Source organism: Haliotis rufescens, unplaced genomic scaffold, assembly GCF_023055435.1.
Source record: "Haliotis rufescens isolate VD_foot unplaced genomic scaffold, xgHalRufe1.0.p SCAF_10, whole genome shotgun sequence".
Classification (NCBI taxonomy): Eukaryota; Metazoa; Mollusca; class Gastropoda; order Lepetellida; family Haliotidae; genus Haliotis; species Haliotis rufescens.
This window is the reverse complement of record NW_025963780.1, coordinates 23,499,477-23,516,563: the sequence shown is the minus strand read 5'-3', so window position 1 is coordinate 23,516,563 and position 17,087 is coordinate 23,499,477. Positions and strand designations below refer to the sequence as shown.

At 41.1% G+C, this 17,087-nt stretch overlaps 1 protein-coding gene across 2 annotated transcripts in view; it reads right to left on the bottom strand.

The window, feature by feature from the left end:
• Positions 1 to 217: 217 nt before the first annotated feature.
• Positions 218 to 17,087, bottom strand: part of LOC124130849 (splicing factor 3B subunit 1-like) — a 29,383-nt gene continuing 12,513 nt past the window's right edge. For both annotated transcript variants that reach the window (XM_046493882.2, XM_046493883.2), the window contains 13 exons: positions 16,781 to 16,978; positions 15,702 to 15,803; positions 14,583 to 14,849; positions 13,358 to 13,628; positions 12,689 to 12,834; positions 11,899 to 12,045; positions 10,155 to 10,280; positions 9,776 to 9,997; positions 8,752 to 8,934; positions 7,620 to 7,984; positions 6,551 to 6,823; positions 3,071 to 3,287; positions 218 to 2,028 (listed from right to left, as the gene is read on the bottom strand). In XM_046493882.2, the coding sequence (XP_046349838.1) occupies positions 1,870 to 2,028; positions 3,071 to 3,287; positions 6,551 to 6,823; positions 7,620 to 7,984; positions 8,752 to 8,934; positions 9,776 to 9,997; positions 10,155 to 10,280; positions 11,899 to 12,045; positions 12,689 to 12,834; positions 13,358 to 13,628; positions 14,583 to 14,849; positions 15,702 to 15,803; positions 16,781 to 16,978 (2,676 nt within the window). In that variant the 3' untranslated portion in view covers positions 218 to 1,869. The remainder of the gene's footprint in view (positions 2,029 to 3,070; positions 3,288 to 6,550; positions 6,824 to 7,619; positions 7,985 to 8,751; positions 8,935 to 9,775; positions 9,998 to 10,154; positions 10,281 to 11,898; positions 12,046 to 12,688; positions 12,835 to 13,357; positions 13,629 to 14,582; positions 14,850 to 15,701; positions 15,804 to 16,780; positions 16,979 to 17,087) is intronic.

The following is a 17,087-nucleotide window of genomic DNA, read 5'->3' as shown; positions in this document are numbered from 1 at the left end:
TTAACACGGATTCCCAACTCAGACACATACAAGTGCTTGTTTTATCCCCTTAATGCAAAGCACCAGGCAGTGTAACAACAAGTACCATATCTAAACGTCTATTGGTATGACGGGAATGGGAATCAAACCACCAACCTTCCGCTCTCTGGGCAGATGATCGATCCACTACACAATGGAGGCAGTCCCTTCACACAAAAACCCGAACATAAAACAAAAAGATTTGTACAGATTTATTTCTATTTACAAGAAATTTTACAGACAAAATATGACCATAGCTTGACAAGCAGAGAGCTCAGGGGAGGCGTCAACACAGTTCACATGCCACAAGCGAGACTGTTAGTCTCTAGGATGAAATGAATCCAACACATGATGAACATATATGACTTGGTATCTTACAGTGAACAGATGAAGTAGGTGGACAATGACTGGAAACATCAGGCTGCACATATGAAGATGAAAGCTATCCATTTAAGTGGGGAAATGACCACCTTGGGTGTTCAAGAATCCACATGATTTATGATGCATACAACAGAATATACAGTTCAACAATAGGGAACTTAAAACAAATGAAAGATAGCTGAGAAGCATCCTTCACAAAGACTAAAGGATTACTATGAATACCTTCAAGCAGGTACCATCACATTATCAAGTGCCTCTGCATTCTCTTGAGGATGTCTACTGGTAGACAAACATATCGGTTCCAAATGAAATTTACGGGGATCCAATACTGTTTAACACCCACAAATCTCCAAACAGATAATGTACATCAACATTGGAACAAGATATCGGTACTTCTCCACTGCACTCTTTTTCTATTCATACTAAACAGCTGTGAGACATGTGACCTCAGTCTAGAATACTATGTCATATACAATGGGCAATATCGTGCTCCTATGACAACTGAAACTGCATTTTTTGCGGAATTCAAGTAAAAGTAAAAAGTGGAGGCACTATAGACTGGATGCTCTATTGTTTCCATGCCTAGTGCTACGTTTTCCAGGCTTGACAAAAGCTATCCAAGAGAGGAATCGTTTAGATGATTTCTGGGATTCAAATCCCATTTAACAATCAATCAGATTGCCACGCCCCCATTCTTTTTACAATCCATTGTCAAAACAAATCAGTGCAGCAGAGAAACACTGACTAACATCAAGTCATAAAAGATACATTTAATGTCAAGCTCAGGAACCTAACACCGGGTCCCATATTGACGATGCTAAGTTTCACTAAGTAGAAGCATCATTCTTCAACAGCATTGTAACTCTGTCAAATGATGTCATTACACTTGTGTAATCAATGGAACCATAGAAAAGTGGGGGAAATATCACAGCTATTATCAGTCATTTCCTTTTATGTCTCAATAGTAAAGTGTGTGTGAGTGATTTCCCTTTTCTTCATTCAAACAGTTTCATTAAATACTCCTGTAGACATCCTTAGAGGTTAATAGTAATATATTCAGTTTCCAAGAACAATGCATACAAAATCCACAAACATGTTAAAAAAGATGGAGTTCAAATTTTAAAATGGTAGAATTCTCAAAGGCAACCAAAATGTTTACTTGAAATACCTGATCGATCAGTTTAGGAATCAGAATACTTTTCATCCCTTTGTTTCGTACATGAAGAGAGCTTACATACCACTAACTATTTAACAAAAAGTGTATTTTTTCCACAAATTACATAATCCCCTTAACCAGATCGCTAAACAGTAAACTCCTCCCAGTCATGTTAGCTTACCAAAATATTTTTCAATGACTTTGATACAAAAATCAGTAGCTAGATCACTATGAGCTCTCTACAGTCTTCACATTGTCAAGAGTCCAGCACTTTCACACAACACAGATTGTCCTCCTCCAGAGATGGTACAGCCCTATAAGATGTAGTCCAGTTCATATCGGATGTACTGGTTCTTGGCATCGTTGGGGATTCTGGGATAGGCTGGAATCATGCCGTCTTGTGCCCCAATGTACACTGTGTTGTACACCTTCCAGTAGACGTCACGAACCTTGCGAGCAGGATGGAATAGGCCCTGAAAAAACATCAACAAACAGTGAGCTGGGCTCAATGCTGCTTTCATCAGTACTTCAGTAAAATTACATCAGTCAGCTTAATACACGATCAAATCAACACTGGTCTTACAGTGATTGGATTTTGGTGTCCTGTGACCCATACCGCAAAGTCATCTTACAGCGAGGATTGTCGCAAGTCTATGTTAAAGTATGGGAGTTATGATCATCTTAGTGCTAAGATTGCTTTGTGGAATGGGGCCCTGAGGTCCTTTCAGGTTTGATCCTTTTGTCTTTGAATCAGGGAAATCCCACTCCATCTTTACCTGTTAACATTAGGACAAGGACTTTCATTCTAAGTGTCGAATAGTAGTCTGTGAAAGATTTACAAAACCATGACACACAGTAACACATGTACTTGATCATCACTCAGTATGGGACTTGAGCCACTCGACCAAAGTCAGAGTGAGGTAATGATCACAGTGTCGAAGATAAAACCTATGTACAAACTACAATCGAGGCAAACATGAGATTCAAAACCTATGAACAGATTTCCGTCCTTGTTGCTAACTCCGTATGCTATTGTTTACATACAAAATGCCTTCGCGCTGTTGCATACCGCAATGTGACCGTCGTTCTGACGGCCACGGTTTTCCTCAAGATACGGATATTTACATGAAATGGTGTGTGGCGATTAGAAGAGAGGATCCGGCATCCAAGAAATTATCTATCAATGAAGCTAATTGTCCTCAATGACCTGGACAGCAAGCCCGCCATTCGCCCTGATGAGTATTGAGGGGTAATAAGGGGGTGAGCTTCATGCTGCTTTGAACATATTTCAGTTATATCACAGCATGTCAGATTAATATGGGAGGATAGCCTAATGTGTTGCAGGTTTTCAACAGTTCCCACGTTAGTGAAACTTAAACATACAAAAGATCATAATCTGGGCAAACTCACAAACAGCGGATCCTGACATGCCTTGGGGACATAACTCTGCATTGCCAAATGCAGTGCCCCATCAAGGCAGTTCATTTTGTAAACACTAAAGAAATAAACACAAACCTGCATGGCATACTGGAGTATTTTTGACGGCCCAATGGCCACTCTGAGGCCTTCGACAGCCCCCATGAAAGCCTGCACAACATGAGGGGAGGTTTCGAAGATGTTGGGCCAGACATAGTTGAGGAGATGGGTGAGTGCATCCTCGCATCCAAAGCCGTACACACCAAGAGCCATGTGCTGGATTGCTGCCATGGACGTCTGCCGATGCACCAGATCTCTGCAAAAAAAACAACAGGGAACAGTGAATTCTCATGGTCTGGGATGTAACAATCAATGAGTGAGTGAGTGAGTTGGGTTTGATGCCGCTTTTAACAGTATTCCAGTTATATCGTGGCGTGTCAGCTTAATGTGGAAGGAAAGCCCAAAGTGATGCAGGTCTCAGACGTTTACCACTTCGGTGAAACCCACGACCACGGGTATGGTGCTGACAAGCCTAGAAACATAATCGGGGCGAACTTGGATTCGAACCCAAAATCATAGGTTTCTGGCGTGTCCAAGGGACGCAATTCTGCACAGCGAATCGCGGCGCCTTAGACGACTGGGCCACCCGTGCCCCCTTACAATTGATTATTACCAATAATTTACTTTCCATTTGTTTTGTTAACTAATACACCTTGCTTGAACATGGTGAAAAGGTGTGTTGGTATCAATGAAAAAGCGTTCATAATTTCAAATCAAACAATGCCAGTAATTAGAAGTATTAGCCACTGTCAACAATGCTAGGGAATCTACATTGTAGGAGATCCAAATACATTCCAAGCTATCGTACTACTATTGCAATGACTGTACCAATATCATAACGTTGTGATGGTGTTGTTAATTATAATAATACACACATATACTGTAAATCGTGAAATAAATGTGTCTCCAAAACAATGCGTACGCTGGCCCCTAGCCAAAAATGCGTCTCAATATGAATGTGACACCCCCCTCCTTTCAAGCATCAGTGGATTTATATCTAAAGAAAATGTCCTGTCAGGTTTACAGGAGAATCCTCACTTTAATCCAACCTTACATTAATCCAATCACACACCAAATAGCGCTTATTAGCGCTGAAGAGAGTACTTCCGCTAAAACAATACATGCGCGCTGGCTCGTATCGGCCTTTGACGTAGTCGCAAAGGACAAAGACACTGTGTTGCGTGGGTGGCCTCTGTCTGGACTTGCAGGTGTGATCAGTGATAACATAAGTGAGTAGAACCCTTGTCTTGACCCTTGTCTTGACCCTAGCAGTGACAACTCACAGGATGTAATAATTGTTTGAATGACATTGTTTATATACAAGTGCTGCTCAATAAACAGTGATGTGGAATACATAGTTGTTTGTTTTCAGCGTATGTCTAAGTTGGTATTTCTTCTATCCAAAATGTCTTATTGTTATGTGATGTTTAATACTACGAGCAAAGACCACTCGCATTTTTCGCATTTAATTCACGGCCTTCATCAGGCACACTCTTTTTGGTTGAAAGCTTGAGATTGTGTTTTTTTATGTTTTCATTTGAAGTCCTCTGTGGGAATGAACACAAAAGAAGTATCATCATACAGTTAAATGCCATCTTTAGTCACCTCCACTCGTGACTGAGCATGAATCAACATGATCAGCTAGGCAACAAGTAGAGTGGGAATAATTGACTCACATAGGTGGTGAGGTGAGGTGAGGTGAAATGGGGTTTAACGTCGCGTCCAAGATTATTGCACTTATACAGCCAGGGATGTGAGCAGGTTTTCTCGAAAAAAGAGGAAAATTGTAGGGGGGTCTGGGGGCATGCCCCCCCCCAGAAATTTTTAAAACATTTGATTGCATTTTAAGCAATTTCGTGCAGTTTGGACAACAAATAAACAAGATGGCAGATGCAGTAAAATTTCAAAGTTAAATCAGTACTTTTAGAAAATCGGGCATAGCTTTCGCGCACCTGGCTACCCGCCAGGTCTGGGAGCAATACTGCCAGAAACGTCAACCCCCATCCCCCAGACACTAGGACAACTGTCACAAGCGTGCAATGTCTGACCCTTTCTCCATGTTGAAGCATATTGAAAAAAACTTACCTTGTACTTACCTTTTGATGAAAAAAACGCTGAAGAAACATTCATAAATTTCTCGCTTATCACATGAACAACTGTAAAACATCTCATTCGCTTACAGGGTAAAAGACAACTTTATCTTAAAAACAAGCCATCAGCTGACTCTGAGTATTTACAATTTCTGTGTGACGCCACACCCCACGTTATAGTGCAAGTATTTGAGACAGAAAACGTATGATGTCCGAAAACCTATGAGGGTGAAAGCTCTGATCGAAAACAGGACAATCCGCTCCAATTGTCCGGTTTTCGATCATATTTTTCGGAGTGTTTTTTTTTGTTTTGTTTTTTAAATTTACGCGGAAGATGATTTTTTCCGAGGATTACTGTTTTAAAAAACGCGATTTTCCGCGTTTCCGCGGAGATTTCACATCCCTGTACAGCGACGTGCATGCACATGTTTGTGTGGCTGCTTGTACTAGTCCGGACTGATGCTGATTTATAATGCTAGCTCACTGATACCATGCAGCAGTTTAAGATGAATACCTCACTCAGACACAGTATACTGACTCCGAGCCGACCAGTCCTTGTTTTAGCCCCTTAATGCCGAGCGCCAGACAGGGTAACAACAAGTACCATCTTTTAACGTCTTTTGGTATGACACGGCCGGGGGTCGAACCCCGCTCTCCGGGCGGACGCTCTACCACTTGACCACGGAGGCGGTCGACTCACATAGGTGTAACAACACTTTGAACTATATTTCAGTTACACTCCGGCATGTCAGGTTGACCTGGGAGGAAAGCCCAAGGATTTAAGACATGCACCATTATGGTAACATTCACATGCACAGCAGGTAAGGTTCTTACAAACCAAGGATCATAATTACGGTAAATTTGGGATGCAATCCCCAAAAGATAGGATTCTGGATCTTCTAGGAACAAAGTGAATTCTAGTGCTTTAGACCATTTGGCCAGCATGCCAACAGCTAACTATAGCAGTAGACATCATCCACACACTATCAATGATAGCACACAACAAGCCACTCATCTGACCACCCAATCCATTTGGGTCTTGGTACACCAACAGAGTACTGAATACCTACTCTACAGCAGCACTCGAAAACCCATTGGGACCACATTTAGAAAAACATAAAATATTTTTCATTAAATTTTGAAACGAAAAATGTAATTTACTTTGATAGGATTGGTTTCGGGTCATTCTTTGAGGTGCAAGCCCTCCAAACCGCTGTTATGTTAACAAGGCAGTAAGAAAAACTTTGAAACTGTTACTACGGAGACAGCTTGTGCATATTCCTTCCCAATATGGCCAAAGGTATCAAGAATTCGGTATTCTAGTCTTAATCTCTTCCAGCGTCAAACAATACATTCCTGGTACTCGTTCTAACCAAGGACAGGGCTACTGCAAGTATCAGGCATTCAAATGAAACAGACTGGGAACTACCTGTCCATGAGGGCATCTTCAAACAGAGGTGACACAGCATAGATGTAGTCCTTCCCCATTTCTCCGATATATTCAAACATGAAGGACAGAGACTTGAGGACACCGTTCTGGACATTCAGCTCGGGCACGCGGTACTCATTCATCAGGGCTGGCAACACAGTGAAGGGGGAACACGTCTCCGCTACAATGGCGATGGCAACTGTCGTACACACTCTGTTCTGTCTCTCCTGCACTTTTAGGTTGTTGAGGAGGGTCGCCAACACGTCATGAGGACTGTAAATGAATTACATTGGTTTATATTTGCTAAGAAGTTTATTCAATTATTATCATTATAAAAAAAATTCAAATAATTGGTTCCAGATGGCAGAAACACGACTTGCAGTTTGACAAGAAAATGTAAGTTCAGATTTCAATATACACAAATACACAAGTAACGAGTATATTCATGTCATGCCGTGTTGGCTTAATGTAGGAGAGCTCCAAGATATGTACATCACACTTTGTCAAACCCAGTACTGACAAACTGACAATCAAAATCAGTGATAAAAAACAACTGAGTTTAACAAGAGGGATTTTACATTGTCAGCTGCTGTGCTTTTATCTACTGACTATCCTGGCCGCCAAATGGATGGGTTTTTTTAAGCTGCGCCAAGCAATATTCAGCACTATCACAGCAGCCAGTGCATGTGAGTCTTGGCCAGCAATATTCAGCACTATCACAGCAGCCAGTGCATGTGAGTCTGGGCCAGCAATATTCAGCACTATCACAGCAGCCAGTGCATGTGAGTCTGGGCCAGCAATATTCAGCACTATCACAGCAGCCAGTGCATGTGAGTCTGGCCCAGCAATATTCAGCACTATCACAGCAGCCAGTGCATGTGAGTCTGGGCCAGGTAATCCAAAGGTTGATAAAAGGAGTTTTATCAAGAAAACTGCAAAAATCATCAATATGCTACTTCAACCATTCCTTTTCATTGAGACCTATGCATGTACATGTGATCTCATTGTGATATTGCTGATACAACACTAAATGTGGACTCCCTCACTCGTCAGTGACATCATATCTTACCCAATAGCCTTGGCAATGTAGCCAAAGGTGTTGACAGTGGCTCTCCTGATGGCCTTCTTGTGGGCCTTGAGTAACTCGAGCAGCTCAAAGCAGATTCTCATCCATTCCCTAGCAGACACAAACTCTGCTCCGCGGTCAGCGATACGGCCAACCAGGTCGATACAGTTCTCCTGTACCTTCTCGTGTCTGTTCTTGAGGATTGGTGTGAGCCTTGGCAAGAGATCCTTGATTGGAGGCGTCATCTTGGTCATCCCGATGACATTAACAATGCCCTTCAGAGCTCCCAGGATTGAGCCGAGAACCTCGGGGTATTCTTCTCCCAAATATTCGTACAACACCACACCCAAATGGCCCATCAGTTTCTCCTGTTTGTGGAAGAAACGAATATCAGAAGTGTTGCATAATCAGAAGAAACGCTTCAGGACATATCCTGATTCAAAAACAATGTTCAAAATTAAGCACAAAAGTCTAGAGGTCATTGTCATAACCCTAAAGATTAAGGGGTGCCTGGGCTCATATACTATAGGAGCAAACCCAAAGGATCCCCAAACGCCCTTAGTTAATTTCGAACACTGCTACAATATGTACATATAAGATTATGGCCAATGAAAATCTAATCTGGATGAATCAGTTTGATGTACCGTATTCGACTTAATAAGCGCCCCGCTCTAATAAGCGCCCACGGCGATAATTGCTAACATATTGGCTAGTGAACAATCCCAATTAGCACCCCTTCCGATTGATCAATGTACACAAGAATTATTTATTCGTGTATAATACGCACTCGTGTGTTATATGCACCCTTACTTATGGGCAATTAAATTTTGGAAAAATATATGTCGTACATAAACATTTCAGGCTGGCAGCATAAACCACGAAATTTATCTTTCAACTCTGTTCTTTCCACCAAAATAATATTCTAATAAGAGCCCCCTATTTCTAATTTTGAGAGCACCCTGGGCGCTTATTACGTCGAATACGGTAATTATGTTGTCATAAATGTTTTCATTATAAGTCTTCACTATCAAGTTTGATTGACATTACCTATTGCAGTAGAGATGCCCACAAACTTAAGTGGATGCATTATTTTAGTAGCAATAAACATGTCAAACACATTACAAACTTAACCTACCTCCTGACAAGTTTTCATAACAATGGCTATCCTGGAGATGAGATCAGCCGCCTGTTGTCGAACTTTGGCCGACTTATTGTTGAGACGCCAGAGGATGGTACCACAGATCTGGGGGAGATAGGGTTTCACCCGCTTGCCCAGCGCATTCACCACTGTGCCGAAACCATTCAACATAACCACATCCTGAAAACGAATTGAATATTGAATTTTCCGCTCTGTTCACTGATCATATGACGAAGGACACACTAAACAAAAAAATAGCTACTGTCAAACTGATTGCTGGGTATATCATGGCGACAATCTCCATAAGCATGATAAGTATACAAGGTCTCCATCTCCCGATGACCAGATGGTTACGGACAGAGGAGACAAGTGGTAACCGGCAGGCTACAATGTCTCTAATCGGCTCTTTCAAGTCTGTTACAGAATGGAGGCCATTATTTGAGGATAGCATGTCCTGTGTCACATGATAAGCAAGAGGTAAAATCACAGACAGGGATGTGAACTATTTTCAATATATTCTTAACTAAATATGTCATGTGATACAGATACAAACTTCCTCGTGCGACAACACTTTCAACACTGGTCCAGAAACAGTGAGTGATTGAGTGAGTATGGTTTTACGCCCCTTTTAGCAATATTCCAGCAAAATCACCATGGGAGACACCAGAAAACGACTTCACAGATTCCCCGTGTGGGGAACGGGGAATCTGGTCTTCGGCATAACAAGTTAACACTTTAACCTCTAGGACACCACATCAACCCACAGCTAAGGCAACAATCAAACAGCTAAGGCAACAATCAAACAGCTAAGGCAACAATCAAACAGCTAAGGCAACAATCAAACAGCTAAGGCAACAATCAAACAGCTAAGGCAACAGACAAACAGCTAAGGTAACAATCAAACAGCTAAGGCAACAATCAAACAGCTAAGTCGACAATCAAACAGCTAAGGCAACAGACAAACAGCTAAGGCAACAGACAAACCGCTACTTCAACAGCAGTGACAAGTCATCCAACATACCTCCGTGGTCTGTTCCTGGAAGGAGTACAGGATACCGTCAATCAGCTGTTCTTCAAGACGTGAATCAATATCGGCGGCACCAAGATTCGACATGATCTTCTCAATGGTCTCCATCACCATCTTACGGTACTGCTCAGCCTCATCCTTCAGGTCATCAACGACGCGTCCAACAATCTCCGCTGCACCAACCTTGTTGGCAATCTCGACTGTTGTGTCCACCAGCTGGAGAGCAGAGGAAAGATGTCATGCCATGTCAACGACTTGATTTGGCTAATGCGAACGTGCTGACACACAAACACTGCCTAACACACTTACATCACCTTTTTAAATAATGCTTCATTATTGATCATATTAAAAGTCTTAACATCGCTAAATGTACCTGTCTGTAGTTTCTCCTATCAAGAGCCATTCTCTGGTTCCAGAAGTGCTTGAAGAAAGCTGGTAGAATCTCATCTTTGATGTACTGGGGTTCAACACCATCGGTCGCACAGCACTGCTTCACCACCTAAACACACACAAGAACAACCATCAGCAAACATTACCACTGGGTAGGAATGAGCGAGATTTGCTTCACACTTTGAACAGTATAACAGTTATACCTAAGCCTGTTGGCTTAATGTGGGAGCAAAGCCCGAAGTGATGCAAGTCTCAGACTTTTACTACTTTGGTGAAACCAACAAGCAGGTATGGTGCTGACAGTGAGTGAGTGAGTGTGGTTTTACACCACTTTTAGCAATATTCCTGCAATATCACGGTGGGGCACACCAGAAATGGCCTTCACACATTGTACCCATGTCGGGAATCGAACCGATCTTCGGCGTGACGAGCGAACGAACACTTTAACCACTAGGCTACCCGACCGGCCCATATGGTGCTGACAAACCTAGAAACATAATCAGGGTGAAGCGGGATTTGAACACACAATCATACATTTGTTGACATACTCGTGCTTAAAACTTGATTTCCTGTTGCACATCCATTTCATAGGGTAAGGTACTTTTTCTGATTATTACTTTTTCAGAATCACCTACTCATTTCATAATGTGGAGTAGCATGAAAATTCTTAGAAGAGTCTTTATTGTGGATGTCAACTAATAATAGTAGTCTGAAAAAAATAATGGAAGTAAGCTTTTTATTTGCCAAGGTTCATGCAGATATGAAACACAAAAATTCAAAGCCTTTCCAACTCTTTCAGCTACCATTTTCAAGGCTTTTAGGTTGCGTTAGTCTGTCAATATATTTTGTTCAAATCCATCTTTCTACTTATCATGCTTATTACATGTACCCGTAGTGAGACCTTAAAAGCAGTATGAACATGACAAATGTAACCAAAACGATATATTTTCACACCCAACAAATACAAGAGTCATCAGAAGACGACAAATCCCCCCCTGACCCCTACAATAGCAAAACGTACCACTTCAGCCCCTGGTTAATACAGTACTGATGCTAGTTTTGATAATAAATATTTCACCGTTATGAAGTTATGCTCTCGAGACGAAATAAAGACAGGCGGACAGACAGACCATGGCAATATCCCCCTGCATCATATCCAGGGGATGACATGAATTAAGTCTGTCTTGAATTTTAATACTTCTTTGAACAAGAGTGTGTCATTTTGTACAATTTCAAGGCTATTCAAGATATTCTTCGTGATTTTCAAGGCGTTTCAAGGTTGACAGTAAAAATCTGGGATTTTCAAGAGGGTCTTTAAAATTCAAGGCTTTTTCAAGTCTGTATGAACCTTGATTGAAATTTCCCCTAATTTTAATTTAATTTTTTTTCTACATACTTCTTGACATATTCAGTAAATTTGAGTGAAATAAAAAAACTGAAAACATGTGTACATACCATTGTACATGTCCTCCTAACATATTTAACATCATAAGAAAAGCCCCGGGCCCCTTTCACAAAGCGTTCGTAGCACTACGACTGTTGAAAGACTATCTTAAAGTATTGAAGTTACGACTGTCTTAGTGCTAAGACTCGTAAGTCTATGTTACTGTATTTGAGTTACAATCGTCTTAGTGCTACAACTGTGGTAAGTTTATGTTACTGTATGGGAGTTACAATCGTCTTAGTGTTACGATCCCTTTGTGAAAATTGCCCTGATTAGTACTGACCTTAAGTACAATCTTTTTCATTTCCTCATCAGGAGACTGGAACTCTCGGATGAGGATCAACATCACTTCCCTGGTGTAGTAGTTGGCGTACTCAGCATCCATGAGGGGGATCAGGTAGCCAATAGCCTTCAGGAAGGCAGCAAGACCCTGCACAATACAAATTCAGCTCACATTAGATGATCACTAAGGCATTGACCACACAATATTCCGGAGGGGGCCTGGGAAATTTGTTCGAAAAAAAGGGCGAGGTGAAATGGGGTTTAACGTCTTAGTCAAGATTATTGCACCTACTTGTGACGTGGGTGAGTGTATGCTTCTTGAACAGATTTCATAGTGCTAGCCCACAGAGAAATTCACCGCAGTTTTAACCATGTTAACATGGATACTCCAATCAGACATTATATACTGATTCCCAGCCGAACAGTCCTTGGTTTATCCCCTTACTGCCGGCCGAGTACTACCCTCTGAACGTCTTTTGGTATGACGTGGCGGGGCTTCAACCAAACTTCCACTAACGGACAGACGCCAGATTTTAACCCACTAGATTTAAAATTAATACAATATTTATATAATATTAACATCTAAAGACATACAATTTTATTTGTGTACAGGATGATTCAAAAACATCAAAAGGGGATTCAACCCAGTAGTGTAAGAATCTGAAAAGGATGCAACTGTTCAGTTTAATGAAGCGCCTAAGAGGACAAGCAGGTGGCCCAAAAAGCATTAAGATATGCTTGTTTCTCCAAGAAAGTCTGCATGTTCGCTGAAGGAAACTAGCAAAACATACCTTTCCTCTGTGTTGACGAATACCCTTCCAGAGAGGTTTGAGGACACTGTCAAAAGATTCAATACCATAGGGCGTGGCCGCTTCAGCCAAAGCAGCCAAAGCCAGGGCAGTGATGGTTCGTACTTTCTGCTGCTCATCAACCAAGCCTGGAAATAAAGGGCTACAGATAAGACAGCTGAAGGGAATGATAGTTTCAGATTCTTAAATCTTTTTATTTTTTTGTATGTGTTCCCAGGAAACACATTCCTGCATTCAAATATTTGACACAAAGTATGTTAATCTCTGCTTAAATGATTAATCAAAATTTGTTCTTTTGTTCAGTTTCAAAAATTTTAATTGAGAACTTTGTCAACATATTTTTCAAGCTTGGTCAGAAATGGAAGTTGCCAGTTTGAAACTTGTGCAATAAAGCTTGAGAAAGCTGCATTCTGACTGGCTAATGTCGACCTCTTGTTAGTCATTTCATCGGTCGGTTCATGAAGTTCGTGAAAAGTCATTCTGGAGTGACCCATAATGGGATGTCCTCAGATCTTTGTTTGGCGGTAGTGAGAACTAAGATTATGATTTTGAAAAGAGATTGCACTAAAACACTTCCAGAAGGAATTATTTCCCCTTGAACAGGTTCAAATACAAATAACTGGAATTATTTTCCCCATAATAAAGCCTTACCATGCTCAATAATCTCGACCAAATTCTTGAGATGAGGAAGTATGGCACAGCCCATGAGGATGGCTATCTGTTGTACAATCTTGATACCAGTATGTCTGGCTTGCCAGGACTTCTTACTCTTGCACACAGCCTTCAGGAAAGGCAGGAGAGATGGGATGCCAAGAGCAGAGGCCACAACGGCAAAGGCTCGAGCAGTGGTGTTACGGACATACTCGTCCATGTTGTCAATGTCGGGTCTCATTGTGGAGATCATGGTGGCAAGACCAGCGGCCTGGGAAGAAGATCAGATCATTTCAATACATTCACATATTAAACAACATCTCTGATGCTGTATCTGTTTGTTTCTCTAGTTTCCTTGCCAAAATATATTTATCTTCCCATTCACAGTTAATATAAGAAGGTTTCTTCCAACCACCAATTTGAATATATATCATAAAAACTGATATATTTCTTTAATTTGACAAAAAGTAATTCTTGTTATATTTTATTGGATGGCTATTTGGGAAGTGAAGTAACTCCACATGTAGCCTTATTTGGTTTGCTGTCTTGTAAGCTCTCCTCTTTCAAATGCTTGACTTTGCATTTTTTCTTGTTGTTTAACGCCGCACTCAACAATATTCAAGCCATATGACGGCGGTCTGTTAATAATCGTGTTTGGACCAGACAATTCAGTGATTGACATCATGAGCATCGATCTACGCAATTGAGATACGATGACATGCATCAACTAAGTCAGCAGGTCTGACCACACGATCCCGTTAGTCGCCTCTTACGACAAGCATAGTTGCCTTTTACAGCAAGCATGGGTTGCTGAAGATATCATCTACCCCGGCTCTTCAAGGGTCGCGTGACATTGCAACCTTTGGACTTAAGATAGAGCACTATAACAAAGAGGAGAGTTCATGGGAACTAACACTGTTGGAAAATGTTCAAAATTCATAACTCTTGATGCCAATATTCAAATTGTAAACCTTTACAGACCTAGATACACAGCAGAAAACATATCATTTGCTGACTGAATAAGTAATAATTGCTCATTAGCAAAGGTCATACTGAAACTACTTGATCATCATATTTTCATGATAAGTTTGGGATACTGAGGACTTTTTCCTAATGAAGAATCAATATGGAGATGGTTATGCTGGAAGCATCCATTCAATAACGCAAACATACCAATGTATGGAGATATTTTTGAAATATCAAAATAACAAAGTTTCAGACTTACCTTCGCCAAGTTTGAGATAATTTCTCTCCCTTCAACACGGGCATAGTAGTCCTCATCAATGAGCAGAGGCTCAATGACCACAAGGATCTTGTGTACATAGGGTCGGACCAGATCGTCCAGCTTGTACAGGATTCGGTCAATGACCTTCACTAGCAAGTGACGTTCCTGATCCTCCAAGGTCGGGGACATCAACAGTGGTAGGATCTGATTAAACAGGGGACCAGCACCAAACTCGCGGGCCTTGTCTGTGATCTGACGTAGAGCAGCCTGTAGGGAACAGAGAACAAGAGTCATCAGAAGATGACAAATCCCCCAGCCCCACAAATTAAGAAGAACAAATCATCTGTTGCTATATATACAACTTGATGAGCTAATTTCTATCTATCTGTTCATCCGCATACAAGAGTGGTCCAAATTGTTTCCATGGAAATCGAGAAAATAATGCCCAAAATACACAAATAGCAAAAGGCACCTCTTCAGGATCTGTTTGATATATCTGACAAGTTTTGTTGAAAGATAGTGAAAGTATTTTGAGTTGTGCTCCGGAAACAAAATCCACCCCCTTATGGAACTAAGTACAAATTGTTTCTATGGAATTCAAGAAAAAAAAAAGCCAAATATCTGTAAGTAGCAAAAGGCACCACTTCAGGATCTGTTTGATACATCTGCCAATTTTTGTTGAAAAATATCGAACGGTTTTACGTTGCGGAAACAAAATGATTACAAACTGACCATGCTGACAGACAGACAGATGAGGCGTCGACTATATCCCAAGGGGGATAACAAATAGGCACTGCATACTGTTTCACTGGTTTCCAATGGAAAACCAAGTGGAAACTATAGGTATACCGTATTGAGGCTGAAAAATTGAGTGAATGTCTTTCTGCAATATTCCAGTTCTATCCCACAGGCCTCAAGTAAGTCTTGGCCAGGGACACCAGTGGTTGATGAAATGAACTCTAGTCCACACCACCAGTACATTGTGATTGTCAATAACATTGAACCCTGTCTTCATCAGTTGGCTGTTATGAACAAAGAGACCTATTTTTCTGTGAATACTAATTTTGATATTGTTCATACAGAGATGAGATTACTTTTTTTATGAAGAAAACAGCATACCTTTCTCATTGGTGGCGTGCCATTCTTTATTTTGAGGAGCAGCTTCATAATCTTCCTCTCCTTCTGTTCCTCTGGCGTCAACGACTCTTCGTCTACATCCACCTGTAACACCACAAGGATTGACGTACTACCAATCAACAGCAAAGGAACATCAAATTAGGAACACCATCTGTTCCTTGTTTCAAGCTGCAGTCAGCAATAAGGCCTTAACGTCATGGCTCATCAACAGCGATACAAACAGTTTCAGTCCACTAGTCCTTGTATAAGTTATAATGAAAACATATAGCAAAACCCTAAAAAGGGTAAATTTCTACTAATTCTTTGTATAACCTAACTATTGATCAGTTTGGCAAGGAGTATAGGACTAGTGCCAATTTCCAACTCTGCTCGTAAATAAAGTCTTCTTGATTGTTAAGTAAGCATCCATATTGTTTACAGTATTATTTCAGACTGTAGCGTGTGGTAACTATGTTATTCTGAAAATCACAGATACAAGTACAAAGGCACTAGATAGTAAGTATGCCAGTTGATTAAATATTCTTGGGAATACTTATCATATTAAACATAGAAAAAGGTTATTTGTGCATGTCTTCCAAGCATCTAAAAATTAAAACTTCCAAACCAATCTTTAAGCAAGCTCAAATTGAAAATTCTTATTTGTGATGTCCATTTCATCTTTAAAAAACCCACACAAAAGAAATTCCACAGATATTTCTTACAATAAGACGTGTGTTTCTTTGTTACATGATCAGGATTTGCTTGTGACAACTTGTAAACTACCTCGCGTAAACTGTCATGTTGCTGGACCCGACATCTAGCAAAACAGCGAGTGAGTGAGTGAGTTTCTTTTGGGAATATTCCAGCAATATTCGGCAGGGGACACCAGACACAAGAAAACAAGAAATAATGCCAGACATTGCAAAACATCACAGTCGCAAGTCGAGAGTCCATTGTGCCCCTCAGGCGTGTAACCACCTGATCATCGTTAATAATTGGAATCAACTCTTATGTCACACATGGGCTCCTGGGGACTTCTTGTACCCAGAATCTCCACATGACTGCATGACAACAAAACTCACCAATAGTTTGTCAAAGTACTGCATATCATCCGGCTTCATCATAGGCAGATTGCCCTTGGGCTGCATGTCAACAATCTGTGTCTTGGAGTCTGGGGTCTGCATTCGGAACCCAGGGGTGCCAGCCATCGGGGTGGGGGTGGCAATCAGCTTCCTGGCTGGTGTTCTGATAGGTATATAGCCTGCCGGGGGATTCAGCACCTGGACAACACAAAGCACATCACTGAGCATTCTGTTTTTGTTAGTGTTTTGTTTAATACCACGCTCAGCAATATTTCAGCTATATGTCAGTGGTCTGTAAAGAATTAAG